Raw genomic sequence first — 14,346 nt, forward strand, 5'->3', positions numbered from 1 at the left:
CAGACTCAAGTTGGGGGTGCTGCTCAAGTGCCTACAGACTCAGCTCCTCCTCACCGCCTGCTCAAGAGCAGGAGCAGCCATCTGCCGCCCCCTGTGCCTTTCAGGCCCTGTGTCTACCTGGAAATAGGCAGGCACTTGGTAAAAGAGGAAAGATCAGTGGGGGCTGTCGCAGACAGCCTGGGCCACGGAGGCCATGACTGACAAGAGGTGGGGGCGGGGCTACGGAATTGCCTGAATCCCGTGCCCGACACACTACTTCCATTGGACAGCTCATACCATGTGATCCAGCTGCTTTTTATTGGGAGATTCGTTGACACTGAGAGGGGCCCACAGTGAATTAGGGCCTTAAGTTTGTACCCCCATGGATTCACACAGGACTTCACTTAGAACTTCCGGAGGAAGTAAGAGTCTGGGGTAGGGTGCTTTGGGCTGGCCAGGTTGGAATAACCTCCAAGGATCAGGTCTGGGCATGGTTCTGTGGGGCCAGCTGGTAGCGACGGAGTGTCATCAGTCCTTGTTGCAGAGATTGGACTGGCAGCACACGAGGGACACATGAGGGCCTAAGCCCAGTTTGGAGACCTCAGGGCAGCCATTGTAGCACATCTTCGTCACCAGAGGCAGGTCTGTAAAGCTGATGGGAGATCCTGAGGGATAAGAGAGAGACCATGCTTCCTGCATCTCTGAGCGGCCCAAACCTCCGTCACCTCACCCCTAGGCACTGAGAGCCCTTGCCTGGTCTCTGCCCTAGACAGAGGTTGCCAGACATGTTTCTATTCTGTTTTTGATCCGTTGGGCCACCACATGGGCTCTGGGCTCTGCCTGCCCAGTGAGCCAGCTCTCCGTGCAAGAAGGGTGTGTCCAGCCCACCCTTCCCACCACACTCACGGGTGCCAATGATGATACAGTGGGTGGAGCTCCTTGGGCAGTTGGACGGTTTGGAACATCCTCCAAAGCCCTTGCACAGGTGGCACCGCATGCCCTGTGTTACAGCTACAGGCAGACAGAGAGAGGGGCAGCCGGTGAGCAACTTCTGCAGAGGGTGACACCCACTCTTGTACCCAGCACCCTGCTTCCTTTCTCCGCCAGCCCCACGTCTCTGTAGCCCAGCTTCCCAATCCCTCATCTAGGGCACAAAGCCCCTCTAAGACCTTGGAGGAAGGGCTAAGTGAGACCCTGGTGCTCGGCCTACCACTGTGTGAGATACAAGGGATCATGTTGGAACCAGCCCGGCCTGCGTCCTTCTGCTCAGAGCACCAAGGGCTGGATGGAGCAGAGGTGAGACCTCCTGGGGGAGAGGAGTGCAGGTTCAGGCTCCTGAAGACCCGGGTGGGGGAGGGGTGGGGGCCTGAGACTTTAGCCACGCCCTCTTTACCTCCAGGGACCTGAGAAGGATCATTTATACCCCTTGGTATAAATGTTCTGCGGTCTGAGACAATGGGGCCTTTACCCAATTAGTAGGGAGTCCATGGCGAGGCCAGACAGAAGGATGGTGGGAGCCCACTGAGTTCTGTTTGCCATTTTCCTGGCAAATACTACATCACTCGTCTTGCATCCAGCCCAGGGGGTGCCAGTCGGGCAAGTGGCCTACCATGCTCTCTCTTGCTTTCCCTGGATCCCCTCATCTGTCTCCCTGCCTCTTCCCTGCCTCCCTGCATCTCTTTATTGCTTCCTTAGGCTCCCTTCCCTGGATTATAAAATCCCTAACCCCATGGCCTGCCCTTTCCAGTACCAATCACGCTGCTGCACAATGGCTCTGTGCAAGTCCAGAGCCGACACCGAGTGGGGAAGCTCCTAGGCCCTGTCCCATCCTGCCTGGGCCACTGAGTAGTGCTGGAGAGGAGAGCTCCCCCCTGGGGCTCCTTCTACAGCCACACCTCTACCAGACCTCACATGTAAGTATGCTGGTCAGTTCTGGGCAGCCTCAAAGGCCAGTCCTTCATCCTATGAACTATGGAGCAGGTGACAGACAGGAAGTCCATACCCCAGCAAGGTCCCCACCACTTGCCTTGATTGCTTACCATCCCTGAAGAGAAAGCCGAGACTCTGCCAGAGACACAAACAGGTAGCAAAAGCGCCCAAGCCTGTAGCTGTCCCATGGATGTTAAAGACAGACTGCACGTGGGTTTTCTGGACAGAGAAGGGCTTAGACAGCCGCTGACGGAGGGGCAGGTGGATGGGGCACCAAGGGATCAGGCAAGGTGCTGGGAGAATAGGACCGGTACCACCTCCCATTCCTCTTCCTCTCCATGCCTCCTAGCTTTGCCCAGACTCATCTTTCCATCATCGATATTGCACAAGCTAGCCCCAGCTCATAGGCTGTCTCCTCCCAAGGAGCTTCTCAGTCAGCTCTGGGGCAGAGGTCTTCCTTTGATGCATGGGCTGGCCTTGTTAGTTATATATATATATATTTTTAATTTTTTTAAGACTTATTTATTTATTACGTATAGTGTTCTGTCTGCATGTGTCCCTGCAGGCCAGAAGAGGGAGCCAGATCTCATTACAGATGGTTGTAAGCCACCATATGGGTGCTGGGAATTGAACTCAGGACCTCTGGAAGAACAGCTAGTGCTCTTAACCTCTGAGCCATCTCTCCAGCCCCTATATTTTGGTTTTTTGAGACAGGGTTTCTCTGTGTAGTTTTGGTGCCTGTCCTAGATCTCACTCTGTAGACCAGGCTGGCCTCGAACTCACAGAGACCTGCCTGGTTCTGCCTCCCTAGTGTTGGGATTAAAGGCGTGTGCCACTACCGCCCAGCGGCCTTGTTATTTTCACGATTAAGACTTGCCTCCACACTCCTATTCTCCAGAGTTCTGGAGAGGAATGGGGATCCTTCCCCATTCACCAGCGCCCCCCAAGCATCCATCACACTGCACTCCACGGATGGGTCACAGGAGATGTTTAGAAAACAAATGAATGACTGAGCTCTAGGAGTTGGAGCAAGAGCTGGGTCATTCACAGAAAGAATAATCGTCCCTCTTGGGTGTTTTTGTATTTTCATCAAGGAGGCTAGGAAGGTCTAGCTCTCAAAAAGAAACTGTCTCTGGGTGCAGCGATAGGGTCATGGAGACAAACCCCAGGTCAGGACTTGCTTAGAGAGAAAGGGAGGGCTTTGGAGAAGAGGGTGAGAGAGACAATGGGCTGAGCCTTGGGACAGTGGAGTCCACCAGGTCCAGTTCCACTGCAATGTTGCCAGGTACAGTTGACTCCCTCTGATCCTGTTTGCTCACTCTGAGCAAAACTCTGCTTTGAGCCCTGGGGAGATGGCATTACCCATGGGTGACAGAGCACGCACCCAGAAAAGATGTAGGACATGGGATATGCTGAGAGAGGCACATGGAGCCTGGCTCCCTCCAACTTCTAACTGTCCAGGCTTGAGGTTTTTGTCTTGAAGGGCAGGTGTGATTTCCATGGAGGAAGAGACTGGGAAGTCCCAGTGCAGAGTGTGGTCTCAGCCTCACAGACACTCCCGAGATACTAGGGTCTCGGTTAAAACAGAGAGGATGACTGGCCCATGACTGAACACTCCCTCTGAAACCTCAGCCCCGACAGCGACAGTTCTCTCAACTTTGAGCTCAGGACCACCAAAGTGGATCCGGTCTGTCCTAAAGGTTTTGGGGACAATAGTTCAGGCTTTCTCAGGTCATAGAATCCCCATGAGGCCCAAGACACGAAGGGTGAACTCTAGCCAGAGATGTATGCATGGACCTCCCACCTCCCTTCAGGAGGACTCCAAGTTCTAGAGCATTCCCACCCATGGATGGAAACTGAGGTTTCACTAGGTGAGGCCTCTGGGAGCTGGGGCTGGCTGAGTTTGGAGCACGGGTTGCTGATGGACAACAGGGGCAATTGTTTCTTTGCACAGGCATTGGTTGGGGTTGGATATTGGAACAACTCGGGCCCCACTAAGTGATGCCGAGGCCAGGCATAGGCAGTGATATTTGAGGTTGTCCCTGGGAGGCCATCCGCAGGCGCTGGGGTCAAAGCTCCTGTTACTAAAGCCAAGGAAGCTAGGGTATAGAAATCGGAGGGGACTGAAGTCAAGTGGATGAAGTCGCCCAAGGAAGGCGGAACAGATAGAATCTAAGCAAGGAGGTAGGAGGGCATCGGGAGAGAACGGCTGCAGACTAGCCGGGGCTCTAGGGCTGGAGGAGGGTAAAGCAGCAGAGGTGTACCCTGCTTTGTGTGTGTGCAAGGGTGTTGCTATGGAACTGGAGAGGCCTCGGGGTGGATTTCAAACTGAGAAGTAAGCTGAGGAAGGTGCTGAATGTTGTGGGATCCAGAGAAGAGGGTTTAGGAATCTATGAAGGTCAATGGCAGAGCACAGAAGCTGGTGGGTAGAGAGGGTCTTGGTGCCCAGGACGAGAAGAGGGGACAAGAAAGGGGTACCCCCAAGGGTGAGTGGTGGCCCAGGCTGGAAGGACAGTGACAAGTAAGGGCAGTAGAAAAAGTGGCCACCCTCCCCGCCCCCAACTCACCTAGCTCCATGCTCAAGACCACGGCCAGAAGGAACCAGAAGAGAAGCCTCATGTTCTCCGTGTTAAGGATGAGGCTGACTCCCTGGCCACCCCCTTATACCTGCTTGTGGCTCCCACTCCACCCTTGGCTCCCATTGCTGCTGGCTCCCAGCCCTGAGTCACTTGCAACCTGGCTCAGATGGGTGCTGGCAGGGCTTGCTGTGCGTGGCCTCGGGGAGCCTGGTACAATTTCACAAGCCTTCTTCCCTCCTCCATGGAGTAGGGATGTCCCAATCATCAGGCCCAAGGCTCTCAAGAAAGACCTTGCTCCGGCTGGAAGCTCAGTCCAGGTCCATCTCACCCTGCAGCTGCATGGAGGGCACGGCAGAAGCAAACCAGCTCTCCCCTCCCCTCCCCTTGCAAGTGTGGATGGAGCGGAGTCCAGATGAAACTACAATGTCTTCCTCAGCAGCTCACTCTGCATGGAGCACGGTGGCCAAGATTTTGAGAGGTCGGAGCTTTCTCATCTGCCAAATCAGGCTTCAGTCCTGTCCTGGCCCTCCCGAGTCTAAGAAAGTCAGGAGAAGCATGGCTATTCACATAGTCCTGGGGACAAGGGGTGAGTGTTACCTATCAAGGGACTGTACTGACATGGTACTAAGGAAACTAAGTCCTGTGGTACATGCCCAGTGGCAGCAGGACGGGTAAGCAAAGCCTTTGGTGCTAAAAAAGGTTCTAGGTTGGGGTAAGAGACCAAAGTGACATATAGTAGGGCGGGGATCATCTGCCAATAGACTGGCTGTACAGGCACTCAGGCCAGGCAGGAGGCCCCACGTGTCTACTCTGGCTGTCCAGGTGGCTTTGACTTACCTCCATGCTTTATGGGGCCTCCAAACATGGGTGTTGGGCAGGGCAAATGGCCAGAGATCCTGAGAGAGGGGCTGAGAATTCTTCCTGAGGACTAAGTAGCAAGAAAGTGGGACCAGAAATTAAAAAGCCAGAAGAAGGCAGAAGTAACCAGGTGTGTGTTTGTTGGGGGAGGAGGGGCCCTGTCTTTTCCCACCCAGTTCCTCAGCCTACCCTTGGGCTTGTTAGCTGATCGATGGGAACTGGTGGGTCTGCCTTTTTCCAGAGAATGGGGGTGACTTTCATCAAGCCCCTGGAATCCTGTTAATACTTCTCTTGCCTTGGCTGGCTCTGACATCAGGACAGGAGCCAGGGACCTTCAGGGTCAGGAGGACCTACCAAGCCAATCTGGGTGGGTGAGGTCTGAACTCAGGGAGAAGGCGGGTAGGAGATCAAGATAGACACATGTCCTTCATTTGTTTATTCATTCAGTGGGGGGACATTGACATTGACCACTCTGAAGTACAGGTACATGGGGTTGGCTAGGGGGGAGGGATCCTGTGGCATAAAAGTGGATTCCATGTCCTTGCTGGGTGAGAGCTTAGGGTTGGCAGAGATACAACCCAGGGAAGTGCCAGGCAGCATGTATCCACGCATCCTTTGGGGCCTCCTCTGTGCAGGCCCCGGGCTTGACACTGGCCTCCAAGAGCCAGCTGAGTGGGTCCTGTCACTGTCTTTTCGCCAGTAAGATGGCTGGAGTGTGAGCCTGTGCCCGAGGAACCCAGGGCAAGCCATGCTGCAGGATGCCATGGTACTTGCTAGAAAGTAACCAAGCACCGAAACAAGGGGCCGCCCTACTCCTGGAAATCATTCTAGAGTTTCAGAATGTGAACTCCCATGCTCACAGCACAAGATGAAGACGGAGGTGGTCTGCCCCACCCCCTTCCCCTTATCCGTTTTGGGGAAGCCAACCACAGACATGGCGGGCGGCAGAGCGTGACTGCTGGCAGCTTCTCTCTGATGGGCTAGAGCAGACACCTCTGTGGCATGCCTTAGCTTCATGTGTTGACCTGGCTTCATCAAACCCCACATGCACTCATACACTCTGTGGTATCACGGTTCCATCCAGCAGCCTCTCTCCAGTGACTTCCCAGCTGCTTCCAGAATGCAACTCTGTAGATAACCACCGCCAGCCGCCCCGGACACCATCCATGTTGAAGGGCTGCTGTCTACCCTAGTGTGAGAACACCCACTGCCTTGAGCCCTAGTGCCTGACAGAGGCAAGGTCAGCCTGTGACGGCTGATGGTACTTGGTTGCTTTGTCTCACTCCATCCTGCGTTCCTTCTCTACGTATCCTCACACAGGGCTGGGCACCCCTGGCCTACTCTCTAGCCCCCCCCCCCCCACCTCCAGTTCTGATGTCCCCTTCTAAGGCCTCCGTTCCATAAGCTTTCACAACTTTGCATTCTGAGATTCTCTGGTTTATGAAGCCATGGTCATCCCGAGGGTCTGCAGCCTCAAAGACCTCCCCAGCTGTTGGAAGAACACCCATAGTAGAATGATTTGGTACTAAGCAGATGAGGTGGCCGGGTGACCCGGGAAAACTAAGTGCTTCACTCCTCTCTGCCTCAGTTTCTTTACCTGTCAAAGGGGTGCAAAAATGACCCCCCCACACACACACACACGCATGCACGTGCACACTTTGCAGAACTGTTGTGGAGGGTGCAGAGTCACCTGCAGACAGGCTTTAGGACAAGCCATCTGGCACTGTGCCCCTAACGTGCACCTCCCACTGGCAGGCTTGGCCCTGTGTTAATTGAGCACCTTCTGGGGCTCTGTGCTAAGCACCAAGGACAGGCTAGGGAGGGGTGGCAGTGTGGACACTCTGGGGCCTGTCGGGATGGTGTCATGAGACATGGGAAACTGCCCCTAACACCGCAACGCTCTCAACCACAGGTCTCTCAATCAAGGGCCTCTTCCACATCGCCCCCTTGTGGTGGGAGGGAGGACCTAGTCTCGGGCCTCCTCCCAGTTCTGGCCCAGTTCTGGCCCAGGATGCCACCTGACTGGGGACAATGGACTTGCACAAGCAGGGTAATGTTTCCCAGGCCTCACCCACTGAGTCAGGGACCTGCCTCTGACCCTCCTTACCAGAACCCTGTGGCTTCCATAGGTCAGTTCCAATGCTGCTTGCTGTGTGTGTGTGTGTGTGTGTGTGTGTGTGTGTGTGTGTGTGTGTGTTGTATGTAAGCATGGGTAGGGGCAGCTCTGGCTTCCTCCCAGCAGCCTGCCTGGACCTCAGGGGACACCATAACCAGTGCTGCCTTCTGGCCTCTGTCGTCACTGTGTGTACATATGCACGTGTGCTCCCCACCCCCCTACTCGTGACCTCCCATGAGACTCATATTCTTTCTGGGTAGTCAATGTCTCCTCATCTCTGGGCCATTTCCCACCCAATTCATCTTTGTAATAGAGCCGCACAGTTCCTATTCCTGAGGATCTGGGCAAGCCCACCAACAGGATTCTATCTCCCCATGGAGTAGCCTGTCCCCAGAGGAGGAAACAGAGGCAGAAAACGACATCAGTCTCAGCAGCAGAGATCAGGTCTGCCTAAGAACAGAGAGGAAGGTCCCCAGGATGGGCCTCTGTCTTCTGAGCTCCTACAGCTGGTTGGTCTGAGAAAAGCATTCAGGATGTGTGACCAGTAGGATGTGGTGACCAATAAGACTCTCCTATAGCCAGCCATGGGTAATCCCACTACATGGACGCTGGCCAACATCCTGACCCCTGGGCTGGGCCAGCTTCAGGGGGTTTCCTCAGTGGCACATGAGTTGGGGAACAGTGGCACATGAGTCAGAGAGGAGGGTAAGGCTCCCTGGGTCAACTACACTGGCATGAAAGGCAGATCGGTGTCTCCTAAATTGGGGCTGGGTTCTTTGGAGTCTTGATACCCAGAAGACTTCAGTCACAATCAACTTCACAGGCAGTCACCCGGGACTTGGGCTGGCTCCCTGTGAATTTGTCTCCCCATAATTTACCAAGCGACAAGAGGATACAGAAGCTGCCTACAGGACCTGGGAAGCCTGCTGAAGTCTGCCTTGCCGTCCCAGTCACCCCAACTAGCCTGCTCTGACCTGCCTCTGTTCCCTTTCGGCCATGCCCAGAATAGCTCTGGCCAGCGTACAGGCCAGACAAAATATAGCATGGGCCACCTGCCCCCATGTCCCTGCCAGCCTCAAGACCCAGCAGCCAGTGTGAGGGTGAGGGGGTGTAGTGGAGGTCAAGGGGCCTGCTAAGCTGCTGGGGCTGGAGAGATCTTAGTGGCCCATGGAAATAAAGCCATTGCTAGCTACCCTTGGCCAAGAGCTGTCCTGACACCAGGTCTGGCAGAGTTCCTGAGCTAGCTGGAAATGACAAAAGGCTTTCTCACATGGCCTCCGTCTCATACTTGCCCTGGGCAGCTGCTAGACTCAGTAGGAGACAGCTCTGCTGAGTCTTTCTTTGTTCATGATCTTTCATGATCTTTCATCCCCCTCTAGCAGACCTATCTATCCTCTGCTGGGTAGACTGAGGCAGGGTCCTGATGCCATGAAGGTGGAATTTGGCCACTAATTCCTTCAAATCAGTGTTCCTTAACTGACTGAATGATGCCCCTCGCCCCGCAAACAGCACTCTCCCGGATGCCCCTGATCCTGGGTAAAGAGATTTAGATCCGTGTATCAGCCTTCTGAAAACAAAAGGTTATGGCCTTGGAGTGAGGTATCTGGGTGTCATCAGTCTGTTGTAGGTAGCCATGGGCCCTCATTGTGGCTGAGGAGTCTCAGAGGGAAGAGGGTTGGGTGGAGCAAGAGGGTGAGAGGATGCAACTGTGTCTTTTAAGAGCTTTGCGTTTGAGTGGGTCTGCCTAGGGGAACAGAGCTTTACAGCAAGCTCCAGAAGGTGGCCAGGAGTACCGGGACCAGGGCCAAGGTCACTGGGGTAGCAAAGCCAGCCCCATTGCAGAGATAATACTGGCAACAGGAGGTGGCAGATGCATGCTTGGAGTATCCATCATACACAGTCTCAAAGCAGCTGGGTACACACGACTTCCTCACTTTCATCCGGTATGGGGTGAAGTCTACAGGGGACAGGACACAAGAAGGCTACAGTGAGAGAGGGTCAGGACCTTGGACGGCTCAATCACAGCTTGTAGGCCCACCAGGACAGGTGGGGGCCTCTCTCCCTGTGCAACTCCTATCCCAATGCTCCAGGACACCAAACTCACAAGTACGTGTGGTCATGCAGTAGGTGGCCATGGCTGGGCATCGCATGGGTTTGAAGCAGTTTTCTCCATTGTAGGCACACACGTGGCACTCCAGAGCCTGGGCTGTGGGCCATGATGGGTGTCAGAGAACAGGAAGAAATCCTTTTCCTACCAGTCAGACCCCAGCTGTCTCCAGCCAACCTCCCACTCCTACTAGGCACCACCAGGTCAGGACAGTTAGAGGACAGGAGAACTCTGGCCAGCTTGTTGACTTTCTACCTGCCTGTCCCACAAGGTCCCTCTAGCTTCTGTCCACCTTACCCACAGGCAGGCCCACCAGAACCACCAGGAACACCGGGAGCAGGGGTGTCATGATGGAGATGTGAGGATAGTGTGGAAGTGAACAGGTGGACAGCGGCTGGTCCGGGATCCAAAGGGCAGGCTCTTTCTCTGTTTGAGCTCTTGCTCTCCTAAGGATAAAGTAATCCTGCACAGACAACGACAAAGACTTGTGATCACAGCTGGGCACGGGCCAGGCGCAAGCGCCTCCCAGCTCAGTGGGTGTTGCTGATTTTCATTTACCTGGAGATGGGAGGAGGGAGCAGGATATGCGGCATTCCAACAGAAGACCAAAAGCAAGCAAAGGTGAGGGTGGAGGGAGCTAAAGAAGGGGAGGAACGGGCAGCATCAAAGAAAATGGGGAGGCCCTGGGGTCCTTGAATGCCAAAAAAAAAAAAAAAAAGAGGATTTCATCCAGCGGATCTTTTTTTTTTTTTTTTTTTTTTTTTTTTTGAGGGGGTTATGGAAACTTGGCACGCAGTTTCTTCCTGGCAGAGCCCAGAGTGCAGGAGGCTCTCCAGAAGACTGGAACCCAGGCTTGGTCTCTTCTTGGGGCAGAGGTCCCTCTCGCATTTGCTTCCCCCGCGTGGACTCTTCTCCCTCCCCCCAGGAAAGTGTAGACTCCTCCGCTGTGTGAGTCCTTTGCCACAGCGGAAGGGGCCATGATGAGTACCCAGCTCCTACCTAAAGACTCTTCGGATGCACGCCAGACGATGCTTGCCCAAGACCGAGTTCCACAGGCTGGGTCTGATGATTGGGACTGTTGGGGGGATGTGGACCAATATTCTCCTCCCTGCCTACAGATGCGATCCGGCCCCTGCTGAGGGTACCAAAATACACTCCCCGGAAGACAACCCATCCTTCATGACCCATTTCCCTGGTGCCAGCTCAGGATTCTGAGGTCCTGAATCAGGCCAAGCCTGAGGCTCCGGCCCCTCCTGAGCCCTCTCGGGGAGCTCCGCCCGAAAGACTGCAGTCTTGCTTCGGGAGGGCTCCCAGCGCAGGCTGGGTGCGGGGTGACCTCGCCCTTGCCCTTCACCACCACCATCCCTGTCGCCATGGGAACTCACCCGTGGCCGCTCCCAGGTCCCTCCCGCGGTCTGACCGTGAGTCTGTGCACACTTGGTGTTGCGTTTGCACGGCATCTCAGGCCGGGTAGGCTCCGCAGCCGCAACCGACCCGCAGTGCCAGCGCACTACTGGCCCCGCCCCACCCCGCCTCCAGGCCACACGCTCCGCCCCCGAGGCCGCCCAAACCCTGCCCACAAGCTAACTTCTGTAGTCTCAGTCGTGAGCCCTCTGGTGAGCAAAGCCTGGGCATCCCATGGGCATCCGAATGCGCCCACTCATGCGCAGATTCACAGTGACACAGTAGCGATCCCGAGGTGAGCGTATACTTCCTGGACATTCTCCTCACGTTTCATCGAAGCTCTTCTCACTCCTGCCGCCCTGCTCCCACAGACCAAACTGATGGGTAGGCATGCTGACTCCGGGAAGAGGTACCACCTGGACAGGGACATCACTGCACCTCTGTCCTTACATGGGATCCACTAGGAAGACTTTCGAGCCAGTCTTAAAGGCATCCCATGGCTCACAGGCTGCTCTCACCATCAAAAGTTCACCACTAAGTAATTACTTTATGTCTCTAAAATTCGCCTTATTTTTTATTCTGTTTCAAGCAGCCAAAATTTAATGTTTTCACAAACTCTCCCCCACCCCGTTTTGTGAGGAAGAAGATAAAGAAAACGTGCAGAGACAGTGGAGAGTGCAGAGGCCAGTCTTCCAGAAGATTCTCATGCACGCACATACAAGGGGCCTTACAACTGAGACAAACACAAGTCTTGGAGGCGAATGCCCTTAATCCCAGCACTCTGGAGGCAGAGGCAGGAGGAGCTCTTTGAGTTCCAGGGCAGCTGGGGCTGTTACACAGAGAAACTCGGTCTCCAAAAATCAGAATATAAAACAACACAAAAAAAGAAAAACAAACAAACAAAAAACGGAGACAAATAACCAATACACTCTGGTCCCCAGGAAAACACACCTGTTTCCCCAGACCTTCATCAATAAAGACCATGCAGAGGTGTGAGTGAGAATGGCCCCACAGACTCATCTGTTTTAGTATTTGGCCTCCAGTTGGTGGAAATGTTTGGGGAGGGCTAGAAGGTGTGCTCTTATTGGAGGTGTGCCTCTGGGGGCAGAGTTTGAGGTGTCCAAAGACTCACGTCATTCTCAGTTAGCTCTCTGCCTTCTGCTCGGGGATCAAGGCTGAGTTCTCAGCTGTCCCTGCTGCTACGCCTTTGCTCCATCATTCGTGGGCTCTGACCCTCTGAAACTTTAAGCCAAATTAAATACTGTCTTTTACAAGTTGCCTTGGCCGTGGTGTTTCATTGCAGCAATAAAAAGTAGCTAAGACAGACCATGTTCAAATGAATCCCAGGACATACATGTGCAAGGATGGAAACCAAACAGCACTTTTCTTGGACAGGCAATGGACTTGGAAATCCGCAGCATGATGGGGCTAGCCAGATTCAGTGAGCAACGGCCCTTGCTGTACAAGTCTGACACCCGGGTTTGATTCCTGGAGCCCACAGTGGAAGGAGAGCACCAACTCCTGAAAGTTGTCCTCTGATACTTCTGCTGCAGTATGGGTGTGCCTGCACTACCCCCAATAAAATAATAATAATAATAATAACAACAACAACAACAACAACAACAAAGGTTTAAAAGTAATCAGCAAAATATTTACAAATGCACAGAGTCTGGGTAACAGCACATTTTAAATAACCTATGGGCAAAGGTGGCATCCATCAGGGAGTCAGAAACATTCCTGGCAGATGATAAAGACACAGTGCATCAAAGCCACTGATGTAGGACGCAGTGACAGCCGGTTCAGGAGGGAGATTCCACAGAAATGCTGCCTTAGGAGAAAGATGAGGTCCCTGATAAGGACCTGAATTTCCACCTTCAGAAACTAGAACAAAAAGGGGCAAATCAGACCCCGAGGAGGCAAAATACAGTAAAACATGAGCAGAGCTGGAGAGAGAGCTCAGTGGGAAAAGGGCTCACTGTGCAAGTGTGAGGTCCTCAGTTCGGATCCCCAGCATCATGGAAAAGCCGGGCTAAACACTGTGGCTACCAACCTCTGTCGACACACTATTAGAACAGAAGGCGCTGTCTGGAGAAATGCTACTCTGAAGTAATGTTTGGAGACACACGAACTCCTGTATTTGATGAAACAAAACAGGTTCTGTTGCTCAGAAAATAAGTACGTTAAAAGCTGGGCTGGGTGGTATCTGCCTGAAATCACAGTGCTGGGGAGGTGAAGGCTGGAGGGTCACCGAGATTCTCTGGCCAGCCAATCTAGCCAAATCGGTGAGCTCCACTTTTCAGTGAGAGACGTTGTGTCAAAAAAAAAAAAAAAAAAAAAAAAAAAAAAAAAAAAAAAAAAAAAAAAAAAAAAAAGAAGGAAAGAAGGAAGAAAAAATGGTAGAGAGTAATAGGGGAAAACACTCAGCATCAGCCTCTCTGCTTTACACATGCACGCACGCACACACACACACACACACACACACACACACACACACACACACACACACACATATATACATAATAAAAGCAAAAAAGGGAAGAAATCGCCGAAATACAAAAATCAAAACAGTAAGAGAATTGATTAATTCAAAGGCCAGTTCTAGGAGAATGCCCAGGAGGGGTAGCATCCCAGCCCCTTTTTATCCATGGCCCAACCAGAGAGAGGGCTTATCAGAAGCCAGACCCGAGTGACTGACTATCAGAACAGGCAATAGGCGGCCCTGTGTCCTCTGTAAGAAACAGGCAAATAGGCTGAGCTGCCAGCGAGGCTATAGGCCACACTCTTTAGGATGGCGAGGACAATGGATGTTCTGGGTAGGCTGGCCCTCTCAGAAGACACGAGCAGCTGTTTTTTGAAGTCTCCTAACCACCATTTGGAAGTTGTGCTTGGTTGTGTGGTGTCTTAGTGAGGGTTCCTATTGCTGTGAAGAGACACCATGACCACAGCAACTCTTATAAAGGAAAACATTTAGTTGGGGCTGGCTTACAGTTTCAGAGGTTTAGTCCATTATCATCCTGGCGGGACATGGCAGCATACAGGCAGACATGGTGCTGGAGAAGGAGCTGAGAGTGGAAAAGGAGCTACATCTTGATCCAAAGGCAACAGGAAGTGCACTGAGACACTGGGTGTGGCTTGAGCACATACGAGACCTCAAAGCCCGCTTCCACAGTGATAACACCTCCTCCAACAAGGCCAAACCTACTCCAACAACACCACGCTTCCTAATAGTGCCACTTGCTCTGAGTTTATGGGGGCAATTCCATTCAAACTACCACACATGGCATGTGTTTTGCTAATGCAAAGGGAATGGTGTCTCTCCCCATCCTAGGTGGGTCAGGGATCGGCCCAGACCTTTAGTGGGGTTGCTGCTTTGC

General features: G+C 53.3%; 2 protein-coding genes across 4 annotated transcripts; both read right to left on the minus strand.

The window, feature by feature from the left end:
- Positions 1-275: 275 nt before the first annotated feature.
- Positions 276-5,676, minus strand: Slurp2 (secreted LY6/PLAUR domain containing 2). Its single transcript, XM_052749214.1, has 4 exons — positions 4,323-5,676; positions 2,019-2,023; positions 886-1,123; positions 276-644 (listed from the first exon to the last, which is right to left on the minus strand). The coding sequence occupies exons 1-4, from the start codon at positions 4,525-4,527 to the stop codon at positions 508-510; spliced, it is 585 nt and encodes a 194-aa protein (XP_052605174.1). The 5' UTR covers positions 4,528-5,676; the 3' UTR covers positions 276-507.
- Positions 5,677-5,766: 90 nt separating this feature from the next.
- On the minus strand, positions 5,767-11,122 carry Lynx1 (Ly6/neurotoxin 1). 3 transcript variants are annotated; one of them, XM_052748017.1, is made up of 6 exons: positions 10,954-10,997; positions 10,568-10,643; positions 10,127-10,205; positions 9,866-10,031; positions 9,566-9,667; positions 5,767-9,418 (listed from the first exon to the last, which is right to left on the minus strand). In XM_052748017.1, the coding sequence occupies exons 4-6, from the start codon at positions 9,915-9,917 to the stop codon at positions 9,222-9,224; spliced, it is 351 nt and encodes a 116-aa protein (XP_052603977.1). In that variant the 5' UTR covers positions 9,918-10,031; positions 10,127-10,205; positions 10,568-10,643; positions 10,954-10,997; the 3' UTR covers positions 5,767-9,221. The 3 variants fall into 3 exon arrangements, with proteins under 3 accessions (XP_052603977.1, XP_052603976.1, XP_052603975.1); XM_052748015.1 differs by having other exon boundaries at positions 9,324-9,418; positions 9,882-10,031; positions 10,568-10,680; positions 10,954-11,122; XM_052748016.1 differs by lacking the exons at positions 10,127-10,205; positions 10,954-10,997 and having other exon boundaries at positions 10,568-10,663.
- Between the last annotated feature and the right edge of the window lie 3,224 nt (positions 11,123-14,346).

This window comes from Peromyscus californicus, unplaced genomic scaffold, assembly GCF_007827085.1.
Source record: "Peromyscus californicus insignis strain IS unplaced genomic scaffold, ASM782708v3 Scaffold_20__1_contigs__length_68692818, whole genome shotgun sequence".
Taxonomy (NCBI): domain Eukaryota; kingdom Metazoa; phylum Chordata; class Mammalia; order Rodentia; family Cricetidae; genus Peromyscus; species Peromyscus californicus.